The sequence below is a fragment of the Anomaloglossus baeobatrachus genome, chromosome 4, assembly GCF_048569485.1.
Source record: "Anomaloglossus baeobatrachus isolate aAnoBae1 chromosome 4, aAnoBae1.hap1, whole genome shotgun sequence".
Taxonomy (NCBI): Eukaryota; Metazoa; Chordata; class Amphibia; order Anura; family Aromobatidae; genus Anomaloglossus; species Anomaloglossus baeobatrachus.
This window is the reverse complement of record NC_134356.1, coordinates 19,094,879-19,120,846: the sequence shown is the minus strand read 5'-3', so window position 1 is coordinate 19,120,846 and position 25,968 is coordinate 19,094,879. Positions and strand designations below refer to the sequence as shown.

Here is a 25,968-nt window from a genome sequence, read left to right as displayed (position 1 = left end):
AGGATATTTAGTCACCTAGCTGGAACAAAGGCTCAAGAAAGATGAGGCTAACACCTAAAAAAGCAATTGCTAGAAGAAAGATGCTATATTTTCCTGTTTACTAAGGCAACTCATGGCTGCTTCAGAAATCCTCACAAGGCATTGAATTATAACAATAAAGATGTCTGCCGACTTACCAGAGTGACACCACACATGATAGTACAGGGAGAGAGGGCCATATGAGCAGTAAGCAGCAAGGCATGCCACTGTAGTCGGGACATGTGAGTAACAATAGGCAGCAACTGAGAACACGAAGCTTTCTTCTTTTTTTCCGAGAGCTTTGATATCTTGGTTACTGCCTATGCAGAGTGCAGCAGCCGATGACAACCTGATCTTGACTGCTGCCCTCTACATAGTCAGCGCCAGTTAGGCACTCTCTACCAGTGGCATAACTAGAGTTTGATGGGCCCTGGTGTAAAGTTTGGACCTGAGCCTCCCCACCATACATCGACACTCGGCTTTCAGGATAATGACACTGACACTTGGGGCACGGGATAGTGATGCTGACACTCGGGGCACGGGATAGTGATGCTGACACTCGGGGCACGGGATAGTGACGCTGACACTTGGGGCACGGGATAGTGACGCTGACACTTGGGGCACGGGATAGTGATGCTGACACTTGGGGCACGGGATAGTGACGCTGACACTTGGGGCACAGGATAGTGAGGCTGGCACTTGGGGCACGGGATAGTGAGGCTGACACTTGGGGCACGGGATAGTGAGGCTGACACTTGGGGCACAGGATAGTGAGGCTGACACTTGGGGCACGGGATAGTGACGCTGACACTTGGGGCACGGGATAGTGATGCTGACACTTGGGGCACGGGATAGTGACACTGACACTTGGGGCACGGGATAGTGACGCTGACACTTGGCTCTTTCCCTCAGCACCCAGGTTTCCCATGATCCGAAATTCCTCTATCAGCACCCAGCTTTCCTATGTTCTTTTATTCATCTTGTCCTCAGCACCCAGCTTTCCTCATGCACAGTCTCACCAATCCATCCAGTACATTACACCCCCATTTCACCAGTACAGTGATGAATGTCCAGTTTGACTTATATCCTTAGTCATGTCTCAAGGCATTTTTAACACTCTGGCATTTACTTACAGATTGCTCTACAAAAAGTTTAAGCCCTTCTGGGTGAAAGTTTCCTTGCTTGATATTATAGGGTTAGATCAGTACATGTAGTAATGTCATGGCTGTATTCTAGGTGGGCACTTTCTCTCCTAATGGAGACCAAAGGTAATCTATAAGCACCATACGGTGGGACGGTAGTATTTGGAAAATGAATTGTATCATACGTGCACTATATGATGATATTACACATGCAGTGTAAGGAACATTATATAGATGTTGTATATTACTTAGACACTAGGGTGGTATTATGCCATACTATATTGGCTATACATGGTGGTATTACAGTCATATGAAAAAGTTTGGGCACCCCTATTAATGTTAACCTTTTTTCTTTATAACAATTTGGGTTTTTGCTATTTCAGTCTCATATATCTAATAACTGATGGACTCCGTAATATTTCTGGATTGAAATGAGGTTTATTGTACTAACAGAAAATGTGCAATCCTCATTTAAACAAATTTTGACAGGTGCATAAGTATGGGCACCCTTATCAATTTCTTGATTTGAACCCTTCTAACTACTTGTTACTGACTTACTAAAGCACTAAATTGGTTTTGTAACCTCATTGAGCTTTGCACTTCATAGGCAGGTGTATCCAATCATGAGAAAAGGTATTTAAGGTGGCCACTTGCAAGTTGTTCTCCTATTTGAATCTCCTATGACGAGTGGCATCATGGGCTCCTCAAAACAACTCTCAAATGATCTGAAAACAAAGATTATTCAACGTAGTTGTTCAGGGGAAGGCACAAAAAGCTGTCTCAGAGATTTAAACTGTCAGTTTCTACTGTGAGGAACATAGTAAGGAAATGGATGAACACAGGTACAGTTCTTGTTAAGCCCAGAAGTGACAGGCCAAGAAAAATATCAGAAACGCAGAGAAGAAGAATGGTGAGAACAGTCAAGGACAATCCACAGACCACCTCCAAAGACCTGCAGCATCATCTTGCTGCAGATGGTGTCACTGTGCATCGGTCAACAATACAGCGCACGTTGCACAAGGAGAAGCTGTATGGGAGAGTGATGCGAAAGAAGCCGTTTCTGCAAGCACGCCACAAACAGAGTCGCCTGAGGTATGCAACAGCACATTTGGACAAGCCAGTTACATTTTGGAAGAAGGTCCTGTGGACTGATGAAACAAAGATTGAGTTGTTTGGTCATACAAAAAGGCGTTATGCATGGAGGCAAAAACACACGGCATTCCAAGAAAAGCACTTGCTACCCACAGTAACATTTGGTGGAGGTTCCATCATGCTTTGGGGCTGTGTGGCCAATGCCGGCACCGGGAATCTTGTTAAAGTTGAGGGTCGCATGGATTCAACTCAGTATCAGCAGATTCTTGACAATAATGTGCAAGAATCAGTGACGAAGTTGAAGTTACGCAGGGGATGGATATTTCAGCAAGACAATGATCCAAAGCACCGCTCCAAATCTACTCAGGCATTCATGCAGAGGAACAATTACAATGTTCTGGAATGGCCATCCCAGTCCCCAGACCTGAATATCATTGAAAATCTGTGGGATGATGTGAAGCGGCTGTCCATGCTCGGCGACCATCAAACCTAACTGAACTGGAATTGTTTTGTAAACAGGAATGGTCAAATCTACCTTCATCCAGGATCCAGGAACTCATTAAAAGCTACAGGAAGCGACTAGAGGCTGTGATTTCTGCAAAAGGAGGATCTACAAAATATTAATGTCACTTTTATGTTGAGGTGCCCATACTTATGCACCGGTCAAATTTAGTTTAAATGCAGATTGCACATTTTCTGTTAGTACAATAAACCTCATTTCAATCCAGAAATATTACTCAGTCCATCAGTTATTAGATATATGACACTGAAATAGCAAAAACCCAAATTGTTATAAAGAAAAAAGGTTACCATTAATAGGGGTGCCCAAACTTTTTCATATGACTGTATGTTGATGTATATGGCACTATAATGTTTAAGCTCAGATTATTAGGAAAAATGGGAAATGGGGTTCCATGTTTTAAAGTACTGTCCATCACAAGGGTCCAAGGCGTGACAGCTACTCTGGGTACTATGGGCCATATTAGCAATAACCTTAAACCCATTGCCAGATATTGTGCAGGTTTCCCTTGTGTCCCCAAAACTATTGTGCTGTCAGCCAATGTCAGGATCTAGGATTTTTCAGCAGAAAAATATTAGCATCATATGGCTTGTTGTGTTCCTATACATGGCCACTAGATGGCTCTACTGCAGCAAGATATTAATAATAGAATAATAATATTAATTCCCTTATGTGCAGGGCTGTATTTTGCCTTCATGCTGCCCTAGGCACTTTAAGTGGTCGCGCCCCTTAGTGACAACGTAAAACTGAGTTTTCGCACACGACATCTGTTTAAGGCAGATCTACTCTGTAGCACACTTTAAAAAGTATCAATAAGAAACTAACCCCCCCAATGGGAATCACCACAGGCACATCAAAACATAGCATGAGTATAAAATATTCCCACCACACCGTCCCCACTTATATACTGTGACTGTCACACTGCCCCTAATAAACTAAAACACCATTCTGCCCTCCCTTATAAACTACTGTATATCCACCACACCTTCCTCGATTATGAAATATGATCTGTACATTGTGAGGAGAGAGCAGCATGATGTGAGGACAATGTCCCATGCATGCTGCCCCCTCCTCACAATGTCCCATGCATGCTGCCCCCTCCTCACAATGTCCCATGCATGCTGCCCCCTCCTCACAATGTCCCATGCATGCTGCCCCCTCCTCACAATGTCCCATGCATGCTGCTCCCTCGTCACAATGTCCCATGCATGCTGCTCCCTCCTCACAATGTCTCATGCATGCTGCTCCCGCCTCACAATGTCCCATGCATGCTGCCCCCTCCTCACAATGTCCCTTGCAGGCTGCCCCCTCCTCACAATGTCCCATGCATGCTGCTCTCTCCTCACAATGTCCCATGCATGCTGCCCCCTCTTCACAATGTCCCATGCATGCTGCTCCCTCCTCACAATGTCCCATGCATGCTGCCCCCTCCTCACAATGTCCCATGCATGCTGCCCCCTCCTCACAATGTCCCATGCATGCTGCCCCCTCCTCAGTGTCCCATGCATGCTTCCCCCTCCTCACAATATCCCATGCATGCTGCTCTCTCCTCACAATGTCCCATGCATGCTGCCCCCTCTTCACAATGTCCCATGCATGCTGCTCCCTCCTCACAATGTCCCATGCATGCTGTCCCTCTCCATGAGCTCCTAATGCTGCCTTCCTCTTTTCCATAATGAGACCTTCATGTTGCCCCACTCATGCTAAGACCACCACACTAACGCTTATGCTGAGACCCCCCCCACACACTACCCCACTCTTGATATTGACTCCCCTACATTTCTCCACTCCATACTGATCCCACACATGCTGCCCCTTCTTCACAATGAGCTCCCAATGCTGCCCCCTCTTATTCTGAGTCCTTACACTCCCCCCACTCAATCGATTTTGTCATTGCACTATCCCTCATCCCTTGTCCTCTGTCTCTAGCATTAGCCCCTCTCTCCCACTCCCCCAGCATCAGCCTCTCTCCCCCAGCATCAGCCTCTATCTTCCCTCAGCATCAGCCTCTCTCCCCCAGTCTCAGCCTTTGCCTCTCCCCAGCCTCAGCCTGCCCCAGTCTCCGCCTCAGCCTCCCTCCAGCCTCCCTCCAGTCTCAGCCTCAGCCTCCCTCAAGTCTCAGCCTCAGCCTCCCTCCAGTCTCAGCCTCAGCCTCCCTCCAGCCTCCCCCCAGTCTCAGCCTCAGTCTCCCTCCAGCCTCCCCCCAGTCTCAGCCTCCCTCCAGCCTCCCCCCAGTCTCAGCCTCCCTCCAGCCTCCCTCCAGTCTCAGCCTCCCTCCAGTCTCAGCCTCCCTCCAGCCTCACCCCAGTCTCAGCCTCCCTCCAGCCTCACCCCAGTCTCTGCCTCAGCCTCCCTCCAGCCTCCCCCCAGTCCCAGCCTCTGCCTCCCTCCAGCCTCCCCCAAGTCTCAGCCTCTGCCTCCCTCCAGACTCCCCCCAATCTCTGCCTCTGCCTCCCTCCAGACTCCCCCCAGTCTCTGCCTCTGCCTCCCTCCAGCCTCCCCCCAGTCTCTGCCTCTGCCTCCCTCCAGCCTCCCCCCAGTCTCTGCCTCAGCCTCCCTCCAGCCTCCCCCCAGTCTCAGCCTCTGCCTCCCTCCAGCCTCCCCCCAGTCTCTGCCTCTGCCTCCCTCCAGCCTCCCCCCAGTCTCTGCCTCTGCCTCCCTCCAGCCTCCCCCCAGTCTCTGCCTCTGCCTCCCTCCAGCCTCCCCCCAGTCTCAGCCTCTGCCTCTCTCCAGCCTCCCCCCAGTCTCAGCCTCTGCCTCCCTCCAGCCTCCCCCCAGTCTCAGCCTCTGCCTCCCTCCAGCCTCCCCCCAGTCTCTGCCTCTGCCTCCCTCCAGCCTCCCCCCAGTCTCAGCCTCTGCCTCCCTCCAGCCTCCCCCAGTCTCTGCCTCTGCCTCCCTCCAGCCTCCCCCCAGTCTCAGCCTCTGCCTCCCTCCAGCCTCCCCCCAGTCTCAGCCTCTGCCTCCCTCCAGCCTCCCCCCAGTCTCAGCCTCTGCCTCCCTCCAGCCTCCCCCCAGTCTCAGCCTCTGCCTCCCTCCAGACTCCCCCCAGTCTCTGCCTCTGCCTCCCTCCAGCCTCCCCCCAGTCTCTGCCTCTGCCTCCCTCCAGCCTCCCCCCAGTCTCTGCCTCTGCCTCCCTCCAGCCTCCCCCCAGTCTCAGCCTCTGCCTCCCTCCAGCCTCCCCCCAGTCTCAGCCTCTGCTTCCCTCCAGCCTCCCCCCAGTCTCAGCCTCTGCTTCCCTCCAGCCTCCCCCCAGTCTCTGCCTCTGCCTCCCTCCAGCCTCCCCCCAGTCTCAGCCTCTGCCTCCCTCCAGCCTCCCCACAGTCTCTGCCTCCCTCCAGCCTCCCCCCAGTCTCAGCCTCTGCCTCCCTCCAGTCTCAGCCTCTGCCTCCCTCCAGCCTCCCCCCAGTCTCAGCCTCTGCCTCCCTCCAGCCTCCCCCCAGTCTCAGCCTCTGCCTCCCTCCAGCCTCCCCCCAGTCTCAGCCTCTGCCTCCCTCCAGTATCAGCCTTTGCCGCCTCCCCCCCCCCGCATGCGCAGATCTCTGGTCTGCATTAGAGACACTCCCACGCTCCTTATGAATCCACTTACCTGCTCCAGTGCCCGCCGCCATCTTCCTGGCTCACGTGAGTATCCTCTTCTGACACCGGCTTCCATCACGGCGTCCTCCGCGGCGTCCTGCTGTGAGCTCTGCATGCATGTGACGTCCACACAGCAGTGGACGCAGCACAGAGGAAGGAGCTGATTGGCGCGCGCCCGTGACCCCGGAAGTGCAGGCGCCGGCAGTTCCGGGGTCAATCAGCTCCCTGTGCTCGGCGGCCACAAAAAAAAATGTAAAAAAAAAAAAAAAAAAAATTTTTTTTTTTTTTTTTTTTTTTTGCTGCCAGAAGGTGCCGCCCCTCACAATCTGCCGCCCTAGGCACCGGACCACGGGTGCCTAATGGTAAATACGGCCCTGCTTATGTGCTTAGTGCAATTGATTCCACAGCGCTTTACATACATTGGGGCTCACAATCTAAGGTCCCTATCAATCATTAGAGTGTGGGAGGAAACCCAGGCAAACACGGGGAGAACATACAAACTCCTTGCAGATGTTGTCCTTGGTGGGATTTGAACCCAGGACCCCAGTGCTACAAGGCTGCAGTGATAACCACTGAGCCACCACAAGACTGCAGTACTAACCACTGAGCCACCTCAAGACTGCAGTACTAACCACTGAGCCACCACAAGACTGCAGTACTAACCACTGAGCCACCTCAAGACTGCAGTACTAACCACTGAGCCACCGTGCCACCCAGATATACAGTATAAGAAACTGCTTGCAGAAAGTAGGAACAGTATGTGGTGTGAGCGCATGGAGTGCTAGGAAAACCTGTTAAATGTTGCCTCGAAGTGGTAGACTGTGCCTAGACTGGTGTTGAGTTAGCCTGGTGGTGGAAGCTGAGCAGGGCAGAAGTTGCTGTAGTTAGCCAGGCAGGGCAGAAGTAGCTGTAGCTAGCCGGGCAGGGCAGAAGTTGCTGTAGCTAGCCGGGCAGGGCAGAGGTTGCTGTAGCTAGCCGGGCAGGGCAGAAGTTAATGTAGCTAGTCGGGCAGTGCAGAAGTTGCTGTAGCTAGCCGAGAAGGGCAGAAGTTGCTGTAGCTAGCCGGGCAGGGCAGAAGTTGCTGTAGCTAGCCGGGCAGGGCAGAAGTTGCTGTAGCTAGCTGGACAGGGCAGAGGTTGCTGTAGCTAGTCGGGCAGTGCAGAAGTTGCTGTAGCTAGCCGGTCAGGGCAGAAGTTGCTGTAGCTAGCTGGGCAGGGCAGAAGTTGCTGTAGCTAGCTGGGCAGGGCAGAAGTTGCTGTAACTAGTCGGGCTGGGCAGAAGTTGCTGTAGCTAGTCGGACAGTGCAGAAGTTGCTGTAGTTAGCCGGGCAGGACAGAAGTTGCTGTAGCAAGTCGGGCAGGGCAGAATTTCCTGTAGTTAGCCGGGAAGGACAGAAGTTGCTGTAGCAAGTCGGGCAGGACAGAATTTGCTGTAGCTAGCTGGACAGGGCAGAGGCTGTTGTAGCTAGCCGGGCAGGGCAGAAGTTGTTGTAGCTAGCCGGGCAGGGCAGAAGTTGTTGTAGCTAGCTGGGCAGGGCAGAAGTTGTTGTAGCTAGCCGGGCAGGGCAGAAGTTGCTGTAGCTAACCGGGCAGGATAGAAGGTGCCCTAACTAGGAAAAACATAAAACTTTAAATTTAATATGCGAAAAAAAAATACAGTACTTACAAAGTATGTAACAAAAAGATAAAATAAAAAAAGGAAAAACATATCTAAAAGTCAATAATAAAAGGGTTAAACACAGAATCTGTGATATCTTGTGGCAGAGGAGTTACTACATAACTTTGGACACTCAGCTCTACGATGCACGATGTGACTCCTGATTCTGACCGTGAGTTTTCGTGGATGAGATATTAGAGTTTCATCCTCACCCGTCGCCACTCTTCCTGGTCAGGTTATAGGAGGATGGCTAATTGTATGCAAGGAAAGACGGGTGCAGGACAGAATTTTAATTTAGGCAAAATCCCCTGTAAATACCCCCTTTCCGACGGTTGTGAGGACGGACGGCCGTGAGAGCCCGGGTCCGGTCATCACTCGAGCCGCAGCAGCGAATACGGATCCGAGCGGGCCCAGAGAAGCGGCCCCCACCCGCAACATATGCAAGGAAAGACGGGTACAGGACAGAATTTTAATTTAGGCCATATTTTTCCACAGGAACCTTCTAGTGGAATAATACGACTTCTATATGTCTGAGCATAGCTTCACCATCCCGGACACACCAAACATGTCTAGGCTGAAAACCTTGGCGTTCGGAACCATAGAAATGATTATGTGCCCCGATAACAGATATATTCGTGGACAGTGTTGATATCAGATTATGATAGACTTGGCATGAAGATATTACATTTCAGTTGTGCCATGCAATGCTCGAAACGTAGTCTACCTGAGGGGCAATTATATCCTCCCATATATATTAGCAGCCCTCGGCTACTGGGAAAAATACACAGATCGTTTGCTCTTCCTGGAGCTTTCGGCTATTTGCTGATTTAATTACCTACTCGTGATACCAGATTTATTTTTTTAATGTAATCCATAACTCTGGTAAAGGAATACACGGGTGCGACCAAGTCCAGAAGTTCATGATGGAAATAATACAATAAGAGTGAAGGCTGATGATATTCACTTCTATCTGTCAGACCAAGAGAAAAATATTGCCCCTGATTCATCAAAGATTTTTCTGACGTAAAAGGCGCCAATTTCTTGTACAAAAATGTAATTGTAGCGCCCCTGAAGCCTTCAGGGAGCTACAAGGTTTTGCATCCCCACCAGGATGCAGGGCCTACCCCCTAGGGCTCCAGAAGACCAGTGCTGGTCACACAAAAACACTTCACAAAATCCCAGTTTTCCCCAACAATCCCCCATAGAGTGGTACAAGGCTAGGGTCGGACCAATGGATGGCCGCCTAGAGGTGGAGCCAATCCAGTCCACTAGTGGACCAGGTGGGAGGGGCAGACTGTGGACAGTAGTCAGTTGGGCTGAGACAGTGAAGGTGGACGTGAGGGGACGCACTGTCTTGGAGTGAAAAGTAACCTAGTGCCCAGGAGGGTAAATGCCGGTGGAATACTCCCAGAACTACGCACCAACGGGGTACAGGACCCTAGGTCAGGCAGAAGCTCCAGGCAGGCCTGATAACACCTGCACAACGAGGGGACCATCCAGGCCCTCACTGACTTTAAAAATCCGAGACGCAGTAGCAAAGGGAGTCAGGACCAGAGACTCTAACCCCACAGGGTTCACGCTACCGTCATACAGACTGCAGTGGAAAACCACCGGATGGGGACCCCCAGTTGCTGTACTCCACGGGGACCCACCAACCAGAGACAGGTGCAGGGAAAGAAGGCACCAGATTACTACACTGGCACTGGGAGAAAGGGGACCTGAAGGTGAAACCAGTCGGCCTCGGGAGACCAGTTACCACCAGAAAGTGAGTAAAGAACCAGTTGCACTGAACCCCATGTGTGGGCTCCCTTCTTCCGACACTTGTCCTTTCACCTTTCCTCTGGGGCCTGACCCTGCTTTCGGAGGATCTAACATCCAGATTGCCATTAACACCAGCCCCAGTAGTGGACATTGTGCAGCGGCGGCTCCATCTACATAGCTGCAAAAACGAAAGTGGTGTCACGTGTGAACATTATTCTAATCCCCTGTAAATATTCCCCTTTTCAAAAAGGACTCAGGGCACGGAACCGGGCAACGACCCCCAAAGTGACATTCCCCCTTTATACACTGCCCGGGGCCGAGTACCCCATAACCCTGGGCGACACAATAACTTTTTCCTTTTTTTACACAATTTTCACCGAGCTTTGACAAAGTGTTTGGAGCAGCGGCGTGATGGGAAATGGTGACCCCATTCATCTAATTCATAACGAGCAGAAACTTTCCTAACTCCACAAGTCTTACTTTGTGGTGAGGTGCACATAGATTCGCACACCACTTCGCGCCTCACCTAATTCCTTAAGGCACAGCATCAGAATTAGTGTGAAAAATTATGGTCTTGATTAAATGGGCCAATAGTCTTTCTCACCAATTTTATAACCATCTTAAAAAAAAGAAACACTCCAGTAGTTCTTCCAGACAGGGTGTCTCTCAACAAGGCATTGTCATGGTCCAGGGTCAGACCAGTAGATAGGTTTCTCCAATCTCGAGTAATAGGGCAAGGAAAGAAATTTGATGCTTCCAAATTCTCAGAGGATGACGATGCTCCTCAATTGCTCTACCAGCAGTAAAGCCAAGGAAGAAAGGAGAAAACCAGTTCTGGAGGAATGACAGCACTTGCAGGTATGGGAGTACAAGTAACCTTCACATGCATGCATCAGCTCTCCGGAGACACGCAAGCGAATGCAGTCCTGCCTCAACAGGGAGACCAAAGAGAGATTGAGGGGCACTGCAGCCAGAAACTTGAGATGCTGCCCCCTGACTGCTGGCCCCTATGCATGTTTAAATAGAGGTCTCCCCCCTGGAAAGACACTGACCTGCCGCCCCCGCCTTCTGTGGTGTGACTGGCCTAAGCCCCGCCTCCTGGATACATATCACTGTGTTGCCCAGCTTCCGGCCTCTCTGCTGCAGAACCCGGACCTGTTTGGGCAGCCGGACACAGGGACCCGCTCCTGGAGGCGGTAAGAGAGCTATCAGCAGGGAGGTAAGCGTTTCAGCTCACAGCGCTGTTAGCTGTGAGCGGCTGCCTCTCTGCTGAGGCACAAGCGATGTGTGCCGGTGAGCGCGGCATTCTAAGGGAACTACCCGCCCGCTGGTCCGCTTGTGCTCGCCATTATTTAACACCCTTCCCCCCCTCCCCCCCCTCTCTCCATCCTAAACCTCCCTCCCTCCCTCCATCCTCCCCTAAAATCAGCATGGAGGAAAGCGTCCTGCTCACGGCGCTTTTAGCTGTGAGCGGCTCCCTCCATGCTGAGGCACAAGTGACATGTACCGGCGAGCGGCGTTCTGAGGGAACTACCCGCCCGCCGGTCAGCTTGTGCTCGCCGTCAATCTGCCCAAACCACCCCCCCCCCCTTTTCAGCAGGGAGGGAAGCGTGCTGCTCATGGCATTGTTAGCTGTGAGCGGCTCCCTCCCTGCTGAGGCTTAAGTTATGTGTGCCGGCGAGCGGCGTTCTGAGGGAACTGCCCGCCCGCCGGTTAGTTTGAGTTGCTGTTAAATTTAAAAAGGAGCGCTTTGCGCGCTTTTTCTACGGCGCCGCCCGCCCGCCGCCCTACCACTGCCGGAAGGGGGGGGGGTACGGGGGCGATCTGTGGGTTGGTGCGGTCCCTGTTGCAGGGGCAAGTTGGAAGCGCTGCAGCGGTGGGTGCGCTGACCTGCTAGAGTAATGAGCTCCGCTCCCCTGTACCGGCCCCCCACCACCCCACATCTTCTCATATACCCCATCGTGACACTGTATGCACTGGGGCTGTAGGCAGAACAAACCGCCCCCCCCCCACACCACCCCCCCGGGGTTCCGGCGTGGGATGGCGGCGGTTGGGATGACATTGAACAACGTGCTATGCGGTCATTTGCAGGTACCCCGGCCATTGTAGTAGTCAAAACATGGTGCGGGTAGCTGCGGCGACCGTAGTCAGTCAGCCTCACGATAGCATCGGCGTGGGCATCAGGGCTTTGAGCATCGTCATGGAGGAAGAAGAAAGAAAAAAAAAAAAAAGTCACATCGGTAGAGATAGATCCCACCACTGCGGCGGATGGTCGAGGTCGCCGCGTGGCAAACGCATTCTCGTCCTCAGACTAAGTCTGGTGAGGTCCCGCTGCGGGACGAACAGCATCTGGGTACATTGGTCCGGACAGCGGAGTTGCCGTTGGAACCGGGCGTGCAATTTCCAGAAGTAGGGTCTGCTTTTTCCTGCATCTTCTGGTAAGTACCACTATGTGGAATTTGGGTGGGATAAGTGCCCCAGGGGAGGGGTAACGTGATGTCACCAGGCAACAGGATTCCCACCTAATTCTACATTCTTTCTACTGAGTTATGTATGACCAACACTGTGGATGGACTGTGGAAATCTCACACCCTGATATTAAAGGCAGTTGTAGTATCTGCTGTTACTGAATACTGTGGTCGGCATTCCACAACCTGACTGCTCTAACTGTAAAAAACCCTTTCCTATTTAATTTAAAAAAAAAAAAAAAAAGTCTTGTGCCAGTCCTTTATACAAACAGGTATTTATGCATGAAAATGGGATCTCCATTATAACTTAGTGCTGTAGCTGAAAAGTTGCAGGTTTGGTACCTTTTCGCTGCTGGTTTGTGCTTCATCTTGACAGACATAAGTGAGCAAGTGATGTGCAAAATTTGCATCTTTATATTTTATTTAATTGCATAATTATGTCCACATGAATATCCCCTCAAAAAAAAAAAAAAATACTCAATTTTATTTTTTGATCTCAGGTATATAACTGACAAATGGCTATGCAATGTTTTACCAGACGGAGATTATTCTAATATTATACGATAGAGGGTGCCGACTAACTATATTATTTGAAGCAATTGTATTATATATATATATATATATATATATATATATATATATATATATATATAAAAAAAAAAACAAAAAAAAACCAAAAAAAAAAAAACACACACCTCTTATAGGATTTGCCTCTATTCGGAATGCTTGGCCACATGGAGACAGGTTTATTCACTATTACCCGTTACCTGGACGCTCTACACTCCATCTCTGGGAACCCACAGGGAATACTTTAACTTTGTAAGGTCGTGTCTACAGCATTAGTTTTTCCCATGTGCCTTTACCATGGCTACCAAGGGTATTACTAAGTGGCAGTGTTGGGTGGCCCGGGTTTTTGGTACATGTGTCCAACTTCAGGAGCGGTAAGTTTTAACTTGTGTTCCGTAACATGGAACCAGGATATGGGCGCCCCTAAATGGGGACCTGATGGTGTAGTGTAATTTCTCGTCAAGTGCCAATTGCCAATTTTTTTAAAAAAAAAAAACAAAAAAAAAAACGAAACCTTTATTTTATATAGCGCTCACATATTCTGCTGTGCTTTGCATGTGTTGTGGACGCTGTCCCCATTTGGGCTTACGGTCTGGATTCCCTACCTGTGTGTTTTTGGGGGTGTGGGAGGAGGCCGGAGTGCCCGGAGGAGACCCACGCAGACACGGGTAGAACGTGCAGGCTCCTTGCGGATGGTGTCCTGGGTGGGATTTGGGCCCAGGACCCCAGGGCTGCATCTGGCCACTGAGCCATTGTGCCGTGCCATAATAATTTCAAGAGCAGGAACAGACAGATTTGTAGGTGGATTATTTCCGGCGTTGCAGGGCCAGCTGTTTGGGATTATTTGCAATACAATGTGTTTATATAGTTATATATATATAAAAAAAAAAAAGAGTTCCCTATGCTGGGCCCGGCGGGCATGGTCCGGTAACCTAACTTTGATTGCGCCTTTCCCCCTATTTAGGTTCAGCTGAACAAAAGGGGGGGTAGACTGGGAAATAGGAGGATGACCAGTGGTTCGACGATGCCGGTGGGTAATAGTCTTAACCAACTACAGCCCCCTCCTCAAATAAGTAATCAGGCTGTTTAGGTTTTTTGTGGCTTGGAATGCTTATGGGTCAACACAGGGTTGAAGTCAATACAGGCATTTGGTTTCCGGGTTAGTATCGCTCACCCTATTGCAATCCCAATCCCAGGTATTTTGGTAACTCCACCCACCAGCAGGATCAAGGCTGGGAGTGCGCAGCTAGATGGTGGGGTGTTCGGTGAAGTTAGGCTTATGATCCGGGCCCCCATTTTGCATTGACCTGACGGTTCTATGGTACGTTATGCAGCGGGTGTGTTTGGTGGCTGATGTGCGTGACGATTTCCCAAGCCACCCTTTAGTAATACACATCCTGTAGTATTCAGCGAACGTGCACCATTTTCGGTTGCAAGCAACCTGTTACGAGGTCGGTCTTCCCGTTTTTAAATTGTGGAACTTTACTGAAGCGATGTGGGTCTTGTGGGGTGTAAGTTATTTAAGGGTTGGATGATTGGCGGCAAGCGAGTGGATCACAGTAGGTCTATTCTTTTCTAGCCATGGATTATTCCAAAAAAAAAAAAAAAAAAAGTGGGGTTTGGATCGTTCGCCCCATTGCGAATCTATACCTTGATGTTTTGGATCTTTTCCCTCACTCGGCGGGTGTCCCGACGTTGTCGGTTATGTCTCTTAGGCGAGCGGGCGTGATGGGACTAGTTTTTACCCACGACGACGGCCCTTCAGTTTAGCGTCACGGAGTTAGCCTACATTTTGTGGGCTATTTTTGGTTGGTAATGTGACGGTTCCCCGTTATTTTGGTGTTTGCCAGCCGTGGTACCCGGTACGTATTCTCCCAGAGTTGGGGCGTTCCAAGGCTTCAGGGGCCAGCATACATGAGCACAGTTTCAGTGGATTAGGTGACTGCAATTGAAATGCATTAAGAGGGACGTCAGGACTGAGTTGGTTTTTGAAATCTGGTTTTATTAGTCATGTAAGAAGATTCAGAACAGCGTACAGGGCTAATGTAAAATGACATGATTGTGATTTGTTTTTTAAAAAAAAAAAAAAAGTTTGTGGGTTTTGCCAGTACCTCCTTGGAGAGAAGAGGTGTTTGATGGTTACGAGAATTCCTGTTCTGACATTGTTTTTCTTTCAGATCCAAGTCGGCCTAGTGACTGGGTCCGAGGTTACTTCCATATATATTGGCTGTGAGGAGAGCGGATCTTCGCCTTGGTGGTCGGTTCCTTGTTCCGGTTACAGTGGATGTAATTGGAGAGGTTGCCGGAGCTTGGCTCAGCTGTGGGTCTATCAGAGGCGATCAAGATTGCGTGAGCTCTCTTTTCTCCAACCGACTTGGTGATACACATAGGCTTCAAGTAGCTGGTCCAAGGCCGTCTAGCTAGGCCTCTTACCATTATCCGGTCAGAGAAGTACAAGTTTCCCTGTTTTAGTTCGGAGTGTTACAACGATCCGGTCGAAGGTAACCCTCTGGCCCAGGGGGCTTGGAGCTATGGAAGAATGTGATAAGGATCTCTCCTGGCGCATGGTCAATCAGGGCCTACCCAAGTTGTGCTGTTAATAAAGTGTTTAAAAAGAAAAAAAAAAAAAAGTTGTTGGTCTGGCACCGCCAGCTGGAAGGCAATATTTGGCTGTCCTTAAGCTTGGATGGGTATATCCCAAATGATGATGTTATGGATATGGTGGTTGCGGAAATGCCTGGGACGGCTCAGGTATTTTTTAGTTTTTGGGGGGGGTCGCAGCTTGCTGGTGCTGTGCTGCTCCTTGGCGGAAGGGGTAGGAAAAGTGGTGGTGAATTACCCGCGCCGGCCGGCCGGAAGGCGGTACATTTACCTGAACCCCGTGATGTTGGCAAGTTAATGCCTGGTAAAAAGCTGCGACCAAATTTTATGCCAAAAGATGAGAGTGGTTTTTCCCCATGCCTCTCTCCAAAAAAATGGAAAATTCAAATAAAAGTATTTTTAATTTATAAGAGAACGGTGTCGTGTCTTTCTAGGGGGGGAAAATGGTGGTAGTTGGGTCCTGGCAGTCTGAGGGGCACTGCAGCCAGAAACTTGAGATGCTGCCCCCTGACTGCTGGCCCCTATGCATGTTTAAATAGAGGTCTCCCCCCTGGAAAGACACTGACCTGCCGCCCCCGCCTTCTGTGGTGTGACTGGCCTAAGCCCCGCCTCCTGGATACATATCACTGTGTTGCCCAGCTTCCGGCCTCTCTGCTGCAGAACCCGGACCTGTTTCCCACCCTCCCTCCCTTTTGTTTTTCCTATTTTGATTGAGTTTACGGTGTTTAAGTCGCAGCAGCGGAAGGGGTAGGAAAAGTGGTGGTGAATTACCCGCGCCGGACGGCCGGAAGGCGGTACATTTACCTGAACCCCGTGATGTTGGCAAGTTAATGCCTGGTAAAAAGCTGCGACCAAATTTTATGCCAAAAGATGAGAGTGGTTTTTCCCCATGCCTCTCTCCAAAAAAATGGAAAATTCAAATAAAAGTATTTTTAATTTATAAGAGAACGGTGTCGTGTCTTTCTAGGGGGGGGAAATGGTGGTAGTTGGGTCCTGGCAGTCATACCACAAATGGCCAGCAACATGAAGACCTGTGATTCAAGACCATCAGCAAAGGAGAAGACATCGCTACCGCAGGGTCAGAACGGGCAACAGGATAGAAGAGCCGCAGCTATCCTACTGCTCAAATGCTTCCCACCTGCTCCAACGAGTGTACATTTTGCACAACTTTTGTGCTCATAAAACATTTCTTTTCAAATTGATGTGATCACAGAAGCTGTCAGGAATGGTTCTTCAGAAGTAAGGTGATGTTCAATTTCACTGATGGTGTTGATACTGTTAAGTCCGCTGTCTGCATTTTGGGACACTATTATTTTTGCTAAACCAAGCAGAAGGCTAAGTGGAGGCCTGAAAGCTAGAATTGGACTCCATAAACAATGTCTCTTGGAAGAAAGTTCATGGATTGAGGTGATCACAAGTCCTCCTGAAAGTGATGGAGATGATCACAGGTTTTTACAAAGGGGGTGCATATTAATGAAAGTCCTCCTGGTGGTGCTGGAGATTGTCACAGGTCTTCCTAGCCCTCCTGAATGTGGTGGTTATGATCACCAATCCTCCTGAGGTGGTAAAAATGATCACAAGTTCCCCTGGAGATGGTGGCAAAAATCAGAAGTCTCTTTTAGGCCGTTTTTCGGGTCCATTTTCCGTTTTTTAGGTCCGTTTTTATGGTATGTGTGGCCTGCGTGTGTATCCCGTATGCTAGCCGTATGTACGTGTGGAATGTCCGTGTGTGCGTGAGTGAAATAACTGACATGTGTGTGTGTTGTCCGTGTGAAATGTACGTGTGCGATGCAAAATGTCGTAACTACATGTCGGAAGACAGAGTAGCGGGATGAGAATGAACTCGGGTGAACTTCACCCGACTTCATTGTCATGCTGCGGCTCTGTCTGTGTGCCGTGTACTGATTAGCGGTCACCTGTGAAGGATTCACCGGTGACCGCTAATCCCCCGAGTGACTGAAGTGTCCCCCCCCCCCCTCTCTCATACTCACCGATCGCCGATCACCGGCGCTGCATGGCGTTCACACTGCTCCGGCGGCTTTTTCTAATTTGAAAAAGCCGGCCGCTCATTAAACAATCTCGTATTCCCTGCTTTCTCCCCCCACCAGCACCTATGATTGGTTGCAGTGAGACACGCCCCCACGCTGAGTGACAGGTGTCTCACTGCACCCAATCACAGCAGCCGGTGGGCGTGTCACTATGGAGTATAGAAATAAATAAATAATTTAAAAAACCGGCGTGCGGTCCCCCCAGGGGACAACAATGCCGGCAACGGCCGGTTCCAATCACGGTTGACAATCAGCTGAGGCTTCGGTTGATTACTTTCATTTTTCTCTTTCAAAATTTTCAAACTGGTGGTCCCAACGGGGACGGTGCAACGGTGCTCCGCTGCCATCACTCAGAGTCCTCAGCTAAGGCGGATCCATGACAGGAGTGGCGGTGTCTTCTGCAGCTCCTGTCACCTGCATGTAGCAGAGCTGGAAGCGACGCTGGAGGTCCGTGGATTACGCCGGACATGGAGGGCTTTGTCGGGGTTAATAAATTGGTGATGAGGGACTTTGTTAGTGTTTTTTATTTCTAATAAATTAATTTTTTCAGGTGTGTGTGTGTTTTTTTAACTGTCACAGATTAATCATGGAAGGTATCTTGGGGAGACGCCTGACATGATTAATCTAGGACTTATTGGCAGCTATGGGCTGCCAATAACTCCTTATTACCCTGATTTGCCAACGCACCAGGGCAAATCGGGAAGAGCCGGGTACAGTCCCAGAACTGTCGCATATAATGTATGCGGCAATTCTGGACGGCTGCTGACTGATATTGTTAGGCTGGGGGGCTCCCCATAACGTGGAGCTCCCCATCCTGAGAATACCAGCCTTCAGCCGTATGGCTTTATCTGGTTGGTATTAAAATGGGGGGGTACCGCACGCCGGATTTTTTAATTATTTATTTATTTATTTTACTGCACAGTATAGACACGCCCACCGGCTGCTGTGATTGGGTGCAGTGACACAGCTGTCACTCAGCGTGGTGGACGTGTGTGACTGCAACCAATCACAGGCGCCGGTGGGCGGGTAAAGCTGGGAATACGAGATTGATTAATGGGCGGCCGGCTTTTTCAAAATAGTAAAAGCTGCCGGAGTTTTTATAACAGCCGTGCAGCGCCGCGCCGGAGATCGGGCAACGGTAAGTATGAGAGAGGGGGGGGAACTGACCGACAGACAGCGAGAGGGACAGATAAGACAGAGAGACCGACCGACAGACATAGAGACCGACCGACGGACTGAGGGAGAGAACGAAACAGAAAAAGAAAAAAGACCGACATCACATGAAAAAAGCACAAAACGTACAGGGAGCAAACAGAGATGCGTCCGTGTCACTCGGACGTGCGCACAGACCCTTTGACTTTCATTGGGTCCGTGCTGCATGTTGCGTGCAGAAAACGGACATGCTTCCGTGCAAAATGCACACAGGTACGGATCACGGACACGGACAAACGGACATGCATCAAAAACGCACGTGGAGCTTTTATCATACAATAACATTGGTGCACGTTTGGCCGTGTCTCCAGTATACACGGAAACGGACCACACACGCACGTGTTTCACGGATGTGTGTTTCAGGCCTTAGGCCCGTTTCACACGTCAGTGAAAAACACAGACGTTTTTCACTGGCGTGTAAAACACGCACATGTCCCTGCGTGTGCCGTGAATCACGGCACACGTGGGTTGTCTAAGTGCAATCCGGGCTCCGTTCTCCGTGGCCCGTGATTGCCTTTAGAAATCAACTCACCTGCGCCCACTCCCGCTCTCCATGGTGCTGATCGCTCCCGCGGTGCAGCATCTGGCCGGAGCTGACCCCTGCAGCAGCTGCTTCCGGGTCGGCTGTGTCGTGCATCATTAATATGCGCGACAGTAATCAGCCGGCTTAGAAGCAGCAGGGAGAACGGGCTGCAGAGAGCGCGGCTGAAGCCGGGTGAGTAAAAATGTTTATTATTTTAAATGCACGTTTTTTTCTGGCACGTGTTTCACGGACCACACCACTGCGTGGTCCGTGGGACATCAGTGATGCCAGAAAAAAATGGACATAGTCTCCGTGCGGCAAACACGCACACGTGGGTACTCTGCACGGAGACACGTGCAGTGAATAATCACTGACGTGTGAGCAGACCCATTCATTATAATGTGTCTGCGTATGTCAGTGATTCTGGTACGTTTAAAAAAAAGCACAAACGTACCAGAATCACTGACGTGTGAAAGGGGCCTTAGGCAGAGGGGATGTTCACAGGTCCTCTTTACAGAGGTGCTGGAGATGATCACAGTCTCTCCCAAAGGTGGTGGAGATGAACCCAAGTCATCCTGAAATGATGAAGATGATCAGAAATTCTCCTGAAAGTGGGGATCACTGATGACCACAGGCCCTCCTGGAGATGATGGAGATTTTCACAGGTCCTCCTAGAAGTGATGATGATGGTCACAGGTCCTCATGAAGGTGGTAACAATGATTACAGGTCCTCCTCCGGTGGTGTAAGTGATAACAAGTCCTCCTGAGGTGGTAGAGATAATAGGTCCTCCTGGAAATGGAATAGATGATCAGAGGTTCTTCCAAAGGCAATAGAGAACAGATTCTTCTAGAGGCGATGAAGATGGTCACAAGTCCTCCTGAACATGGTGGCAATAATCCCAAATCTTCCCAGAAATAGTAATAAAGATGATCACAAGTCCTCGTGGTGGTGGTGGTGGTAGCGATAATCACAGGTCCTCCCTGAGATGGTGGAAGTGATCATAAGTCCCAAAAATATCAGATTCTGTCCAAGCCAAATCCACTATGATGGCCAGCTGACGACCATTTTGCTGTCATCTTTTTGGAACAGGGAAGGGAATAAAGTAATAAAATACATTGTACTCACATCCTGGACACACAATTGTCCTTACACTACACTACTTACGCAGCATCTTCCTTGGGCTTCATTTTTTTCAAGGCTCTTGACTGGCCTCACGAGACACCTGATGGGGCCAGGTATGTCATTGAGCTGTGGCGGTGGCAGAGGCGGTGTATGGTCAAGTGAGTATAAGTCTTACCATTTTTAAGGATTTCCCTCCTCTCCGTTTGTTATAGGTTGGCTTCTGGAGAAACTGAGACCATAATAAATGTTTTTTTGGTGATACTTGATTCAGATCGATTTTATTATTATTTACTGGTTGAATTTATTGTTTGAGTTTTCTGAATCAGCTCAAATTGAATTATTCTATTTTATGTATTAGCTTTTAAAGTAGCACGTCTTCACATGTAGAAGTGACTGCAGCAGTAATTTCAGTTCTGGCTCCATGGGGCCACCGCTTGCAGCTGAATCTCACACCTCTCCCCATCTTAGCTGTGGTTTGGTTTAGCTTTCTTTGCATGAATCCCATTATTTTTGCATTTTCAACAGATAACGATCACCAGGTAAAAGTCACACGCAGCCCATTTACATTTCAGATTCTAACTGGCTCCAGTAAAGCAACTTTACCTTTCCAGCTATGGGAAAAACTCAAGATCACGCACACGGCACCCTCACATACATCGCTCTCCGGGCCTCCGACAATGGCAGCAGACTCACTCTTAATGAATGATGGAAACCAGATCCCGATTCTTGGATTCGGGACCTACTCTCCTGATTATGTGAGTATTGTAGAAAGTCACAGAGACTTGAAAATGGCTAATCCCTCAATTACTGGTGATAATGAAATTGTCCATGTCACTGCAGGACAGATCTGAATGTACAGTATTTGTGTATCCTCCCCCCATATATATATCCATTGGGTCTGCCGCTACAGTAGATTGTCTTATTCCTCGGGAGCTTGTCATTGCTTCCTTTGGACTAGGACTATAGGACTACACAGAATTTGATATGTTTATGCTGTTTTTTTACTCTTTGATGGGTTCTCGTAAAGTAATTTAGTAATTAATGGCACGGATTTCACGAGTATCCACGTCACAGTTCCAAGCTTCTTGAGATTCCTTAACATATCCTTTTCTTGACTAGTTTGTGTGTTTTTACAGCCTTATATTGACTTCTTTATAGAAGCTGTTATGGTGGCACTCTGTCTAGTACTGGTATGGTTGCACTCTGGCTGGTACTGTTATGGGGCTGACTGGTAGTGTTATGGGGGAACTCTGGCTGCTACTCTTATGGTGGCTTTCTGACTGGTACTGTTATGGAGGCACTCTGGCTGGTACTGTTATGGGGGCACGCCATCTCTTTGTTCGTTGGTTATGTTATGGAGGTGTCGCGGGCGGGGAGGGCGCGCTGCGCTCACCACGCTCGGGTCCGGCGCTGCTGCTACTGCTGCTCGGTGGCTCGAGCGGTGGGCCGGATCCGGGGACTCGAGCGGCGCTCCTCGCCCATGAGTGAAAAGGGGATGGTTTGGTTTGGGGATGTTGTCCGTGACGCCACCCACGGTTGTGGTGAGGTTGGGACACCACCGCTGCTCTAGATGGGGATCCCGGGAGCGATGACAGGGAGCAGCCGAGATGTTTTTCTCTTCCCTCCGTGGGTAGGGGGATTTGGTGGTCCCGGGGCCCGATGATGGTGACTGGAAGGTGGATGGCGGGGTTTGGTGAGGTGCAGGGTCGCGGGAGGGCAGCGCGGTGCCAGATGGCACGATGGTACTCACTCAGCCAATGATGTAGACAGAGTCTCTGGTAAAACAAACGGCTGGATGGACGGGTCCCGCAGCCGGCTGCGATGGTCACTCCTGGTAGGTTGGCGGTGACTGTCTCTCCCTACACCTATGTTGTGTTGTCGGCTCCGATGGCTTCCCACCGGTAGCCCGCTCCCCAGCAGTGTATTTGCCAGAGGAGCCCTTTTTTTGCCCGCAGGCTCTGGCCCTGGGAACTCTATCTGTGGCGGTAGCTGTATTTCCCTTCACGGTTGAGCGGTTGCCTTCAGTCGGGTCTTTGCTGCTGGGAAACCCCGGAGGTTCCCGTCGCTGATGGATTTGACCGGTTTAACGGCGACTCCAAGCCTGGTCGGGGTCACCACCGTCTGCCAACCTTGCTGTTTGTGCCCGGGGCACGTACCCGGACACGGCCAGTCTGCTCCGCTACCACTTCCCTCACTCTCCAACTGCTCTCTCCAAAACAACTGCCTTCCTTTTCCCGCCTCCAGGACTGTGAACTCCTCAGTGGGTGGGGCCAACCGCCTGGCTCCACCCCACCTGGTGTGGACATCAGCCCCTGAAGGGAGGCAACAAGGATTTGTGTGTGTGACTGATGTGCCTAACCGGGGTGTGGGGTGTGTTGTTGTAGTACCTGTGACGTCCTGGCTTGTCCAGGGCGCCACAGAGGCACTATGACTGGCTCTGATATGGGGACATTGTGGCTGGCTGTGTTATGGGGACACCATAGCTGCCTTAGTTTTCAATAATCAGTATTAAAAATACCCAATTATTTTACATTAAACATTCAGTTGACTCCAATCAAAAAGTAAATCTAAGTCCACAACATTTCTTATGTTATTTATTCTAGGAACGTTCTTTAATCTGGCATTAACTGAATCTTAGCTTCGAAGTTACATGAGTGGCACCAAATAAACATCCGCTATACTCACCTCCGGTGCAGGCGCCTTTCCTCATATAGGGTTCGAAGAGGCGCCATCAGGGCATGGCAACCATGACATGTATGGGGCTGGGCTGGTATAACGATGGCTGCTTCACTCTCCCCTCCTTCATAAAATTCAAACAACCATAGGAAGTGACAGAGCTCCTGAAGCCCTCACTTCTTCTGGATGTCTGATTTATCCAAAGGAGGGCAGAGAGGAACTTAGCTTTGAGGTTACATGTGTGGCACCTAGGTTGGAGGTGATAAGGATAAATGAGGGGCACTTAGTTTTGAGGTTGCGAGAAGCATTTAGCTTTAAGGTTACATGAAATTGTCCTATCTTGGAGGAGGTTACATAACAGCGGTGGCGTAACTAGAGTTTGATGGGCCCCAGTACAAAGTTCGGACCTGGGGCCCCCTCACCTCTCCATATACACGACACTTGGGGTACGGGATAATGAAACTGACACTCGGGGTACAGGATAATGACGCTGACACTTGGCTCTTACCGCACCCAGGTTTCCCATGATCTGAAATCCCTCTATCAGCGCCCAGCTTTCCTATGTTCTGATATCCATCTTGTCCTCGGCACCCAGCTTCCCCATGCTCTGCTATACATCATTCCCTCAGCACCCAGCTTTCCCATATCAGAGCATGGTAAAGCTGGGTGCTGAGGGAAGGAGCCTTTTCCCTCAGCACAAAATATTCCCATCCCATGCTTGTATCTTTGCCCCCCCCCCCTTGTATATAATTCTCCAAATACTATAATGGCCCCCACATAGCCTTCCAAATAGTATAAAGGGTCCCACATAATCCTTCATATATTAGAATGCAGCTCCATAGTCCTCCATGTATTATAATGCATTTCCCATAGTTCTCCATGTATTATAATTCACCCCATAGTACTCCATATATTATACTACACCACATAATCCTCCATGTTTTACAATGTACCCCCATAGTCCATATATAACGTAGGCTCCATAGTCCTCCATATATTATAATGTAGCCCCCATAGGCCTATATGTATTATAACACAACCCCATAAAACTTCATATTGTATTATGAAGCTCCACACTCCTCCATGTATAATGCACCCCTATAGTCCATGTATAAGGTGTCCTTCATGTTGTATAATGCAGCCCCATAGACCTCCATGTATAATGCAGCCCCCTAGACCTCCATGTATAATACACCCCTATAGTCCACGTATAATGCAGCCCCCACAGGCCTCCATGTATAATGCAGCCAAACTCCCCAGGCCTCCGTGTATAATGCAGCCAAACTCCCCAGGCCTCCATGTATAATAAGTATAGTAGAAATGCCTGGCTCACTAAGACGAAGAAGTTTAAGGTGCTCGGAAAAAATAAGTCCAGTAGATATAAAGAATCCGGCACACTAAATAAAGTAATTTCCAAAGATGATATTTCGTTTGAATATATTTTATTGTTCTTGTGAGGATATAAAAAAATCGTATGTGAACAAGTCGAACGTTTCGACCAAAACTTATGGTCTGTTTCAAGGACTGTGAAATAGAAACAATATGTCAAAGAAGATAATCACAAACAGTAAAGTAAAACATACAGTTACAGTAGGAACTATTTCAAAATGTAGAAAGAAAAATAAAAATAAATAAATGACCCAATAGGGAAAGGAAAAACAGGGATTACAATAAGTATTCTCCGCAAGAGCTCTCAATTTTTATGAAGTTAAATACAATATTTCATTTTGACAGTATTCATACATCATATTTTCAATGAAAAGAAAAACAGAAGAAAGATATCAAAGGAAGTTGCTGAATAAGGGTATGTGCGCACGTTGCTTTTTACCTGCTTTTTACCTGCTTTTTTGCTGCTTTTTCTTCTGCGCTGTTTAATGCCAAAATGGATGTGTTCTTCTATTCAAGCAAAGTCTATGGGAATTTGGGTTTCTTGTTCACACTATGTTGTTCAAAATGCTGCCTTTTTGAGGCAGAACTTTGGTCAAAAACTCAGCTTTTCAAAGAAGCAACATGTCAATTGTTTTTGCCATTTGGGTTTTGCACTGCAAAGCTGAGTTTTTGACCAAAGTTCTGCCACAAAAAGGCAGCATTTTGAACAACATAGTGTGAACAAGAAACCCAAATTCCCATAGACTTTGCTTGAATAGAAGAACACATCCATTTTGGCATTAAACAGCGCAGAAGAAAAAGCAGCAAAAAAGCAGGTAAAAAGCAGGTAAAAAGCAACGTGCGCACATACCCTTACACAAACCTCAAAGGGTTATGGTGTGATGTGTATCACATGGGATATTCACTCGCATGGATTTTATATATATCTCACTCTTAGGGTATGTGCGCACGTTGCTTTTTACCTGCTTTTTACCTGCTTTTTTGCTGCTTTTTCTTCTGCGCTGTTTAATGCCAAAATGGATGTGTTCTTCTATTCAAGCAAAGTCTATGGGAATTTGGGTTTCTTGTTCACACTATGTTGTTCAAAATGCTGCCTTTTTGAGGCAGAACTTTGGTCAAAAACTCAGCTTTGCAGTGCAAAACCCAAATGGCAAAAACAATTGACATGTTGCTTCTTTGAAAAGCTGAGTTTTTGACCAAAGTTCTGCCTCAAAAAGGCAGCATTTTGAACAACATAGTGTGAACAAGAAACCCAAATTCCCATAGACTTTGCTTGAATAGAAGAACACATCCATTTTGGCATTAAACAGCGCAGAAGAAAAAGCAGCAAAAAAGCAGGTAAAAAGCAGGTAAAAAGCAACGTGCGCACATACCCTTATAGCCTAAGACCAAGAGAGGGATAAATCAGTAATAGCATGAGTAAAGTTAAATGCACAAACGGAGATGAGGTCATATGAGTCATCAAAGGACAATGACACTATAGGAGATAAGTGTAATTACCTTAATACCCTCACATAGATGGTAGGATGACTAACGTCCTCTTATTAGATTAGATTTGTTTAAGAAGCTGTGTAACCAATAACATGGATGTTAGAC

The 25,968-nt window shown here is 48.9% G+C and overlaps 1 protein-coding gene across 1 annotated transcript in view; it reads left to right on the top strand.

Annotated features, from left to right (window-relative positions):
• The first annotated feature begins 10,913 nt into the window (after nucleotides 1-10,913).
• Nucleotides 10,914-25,968, top strand: part of LOC142302676 (aldo-keto reductase family 1 member C1-like) — a 47,538-nt gene continuing 32,483 nt past the window's right edge. Inside the window, exons 1-2 of the mRNA XM_075343777.1 lie at nucleotides 10,914-10,961; nucleotides 20,880-21,062. Coding sequence (XP_075199892.1) covers nucleotides 20,985-21,062 — 78 coding nt within the window. The 5' untranslated portion in view covers nucleotides 10,914-10,961; nucleotides 20,880-20,984. The remainder of the gene's footprint in view (nucleotides 10,962-20,879; nucleotides 21,063-25,968) is intronic.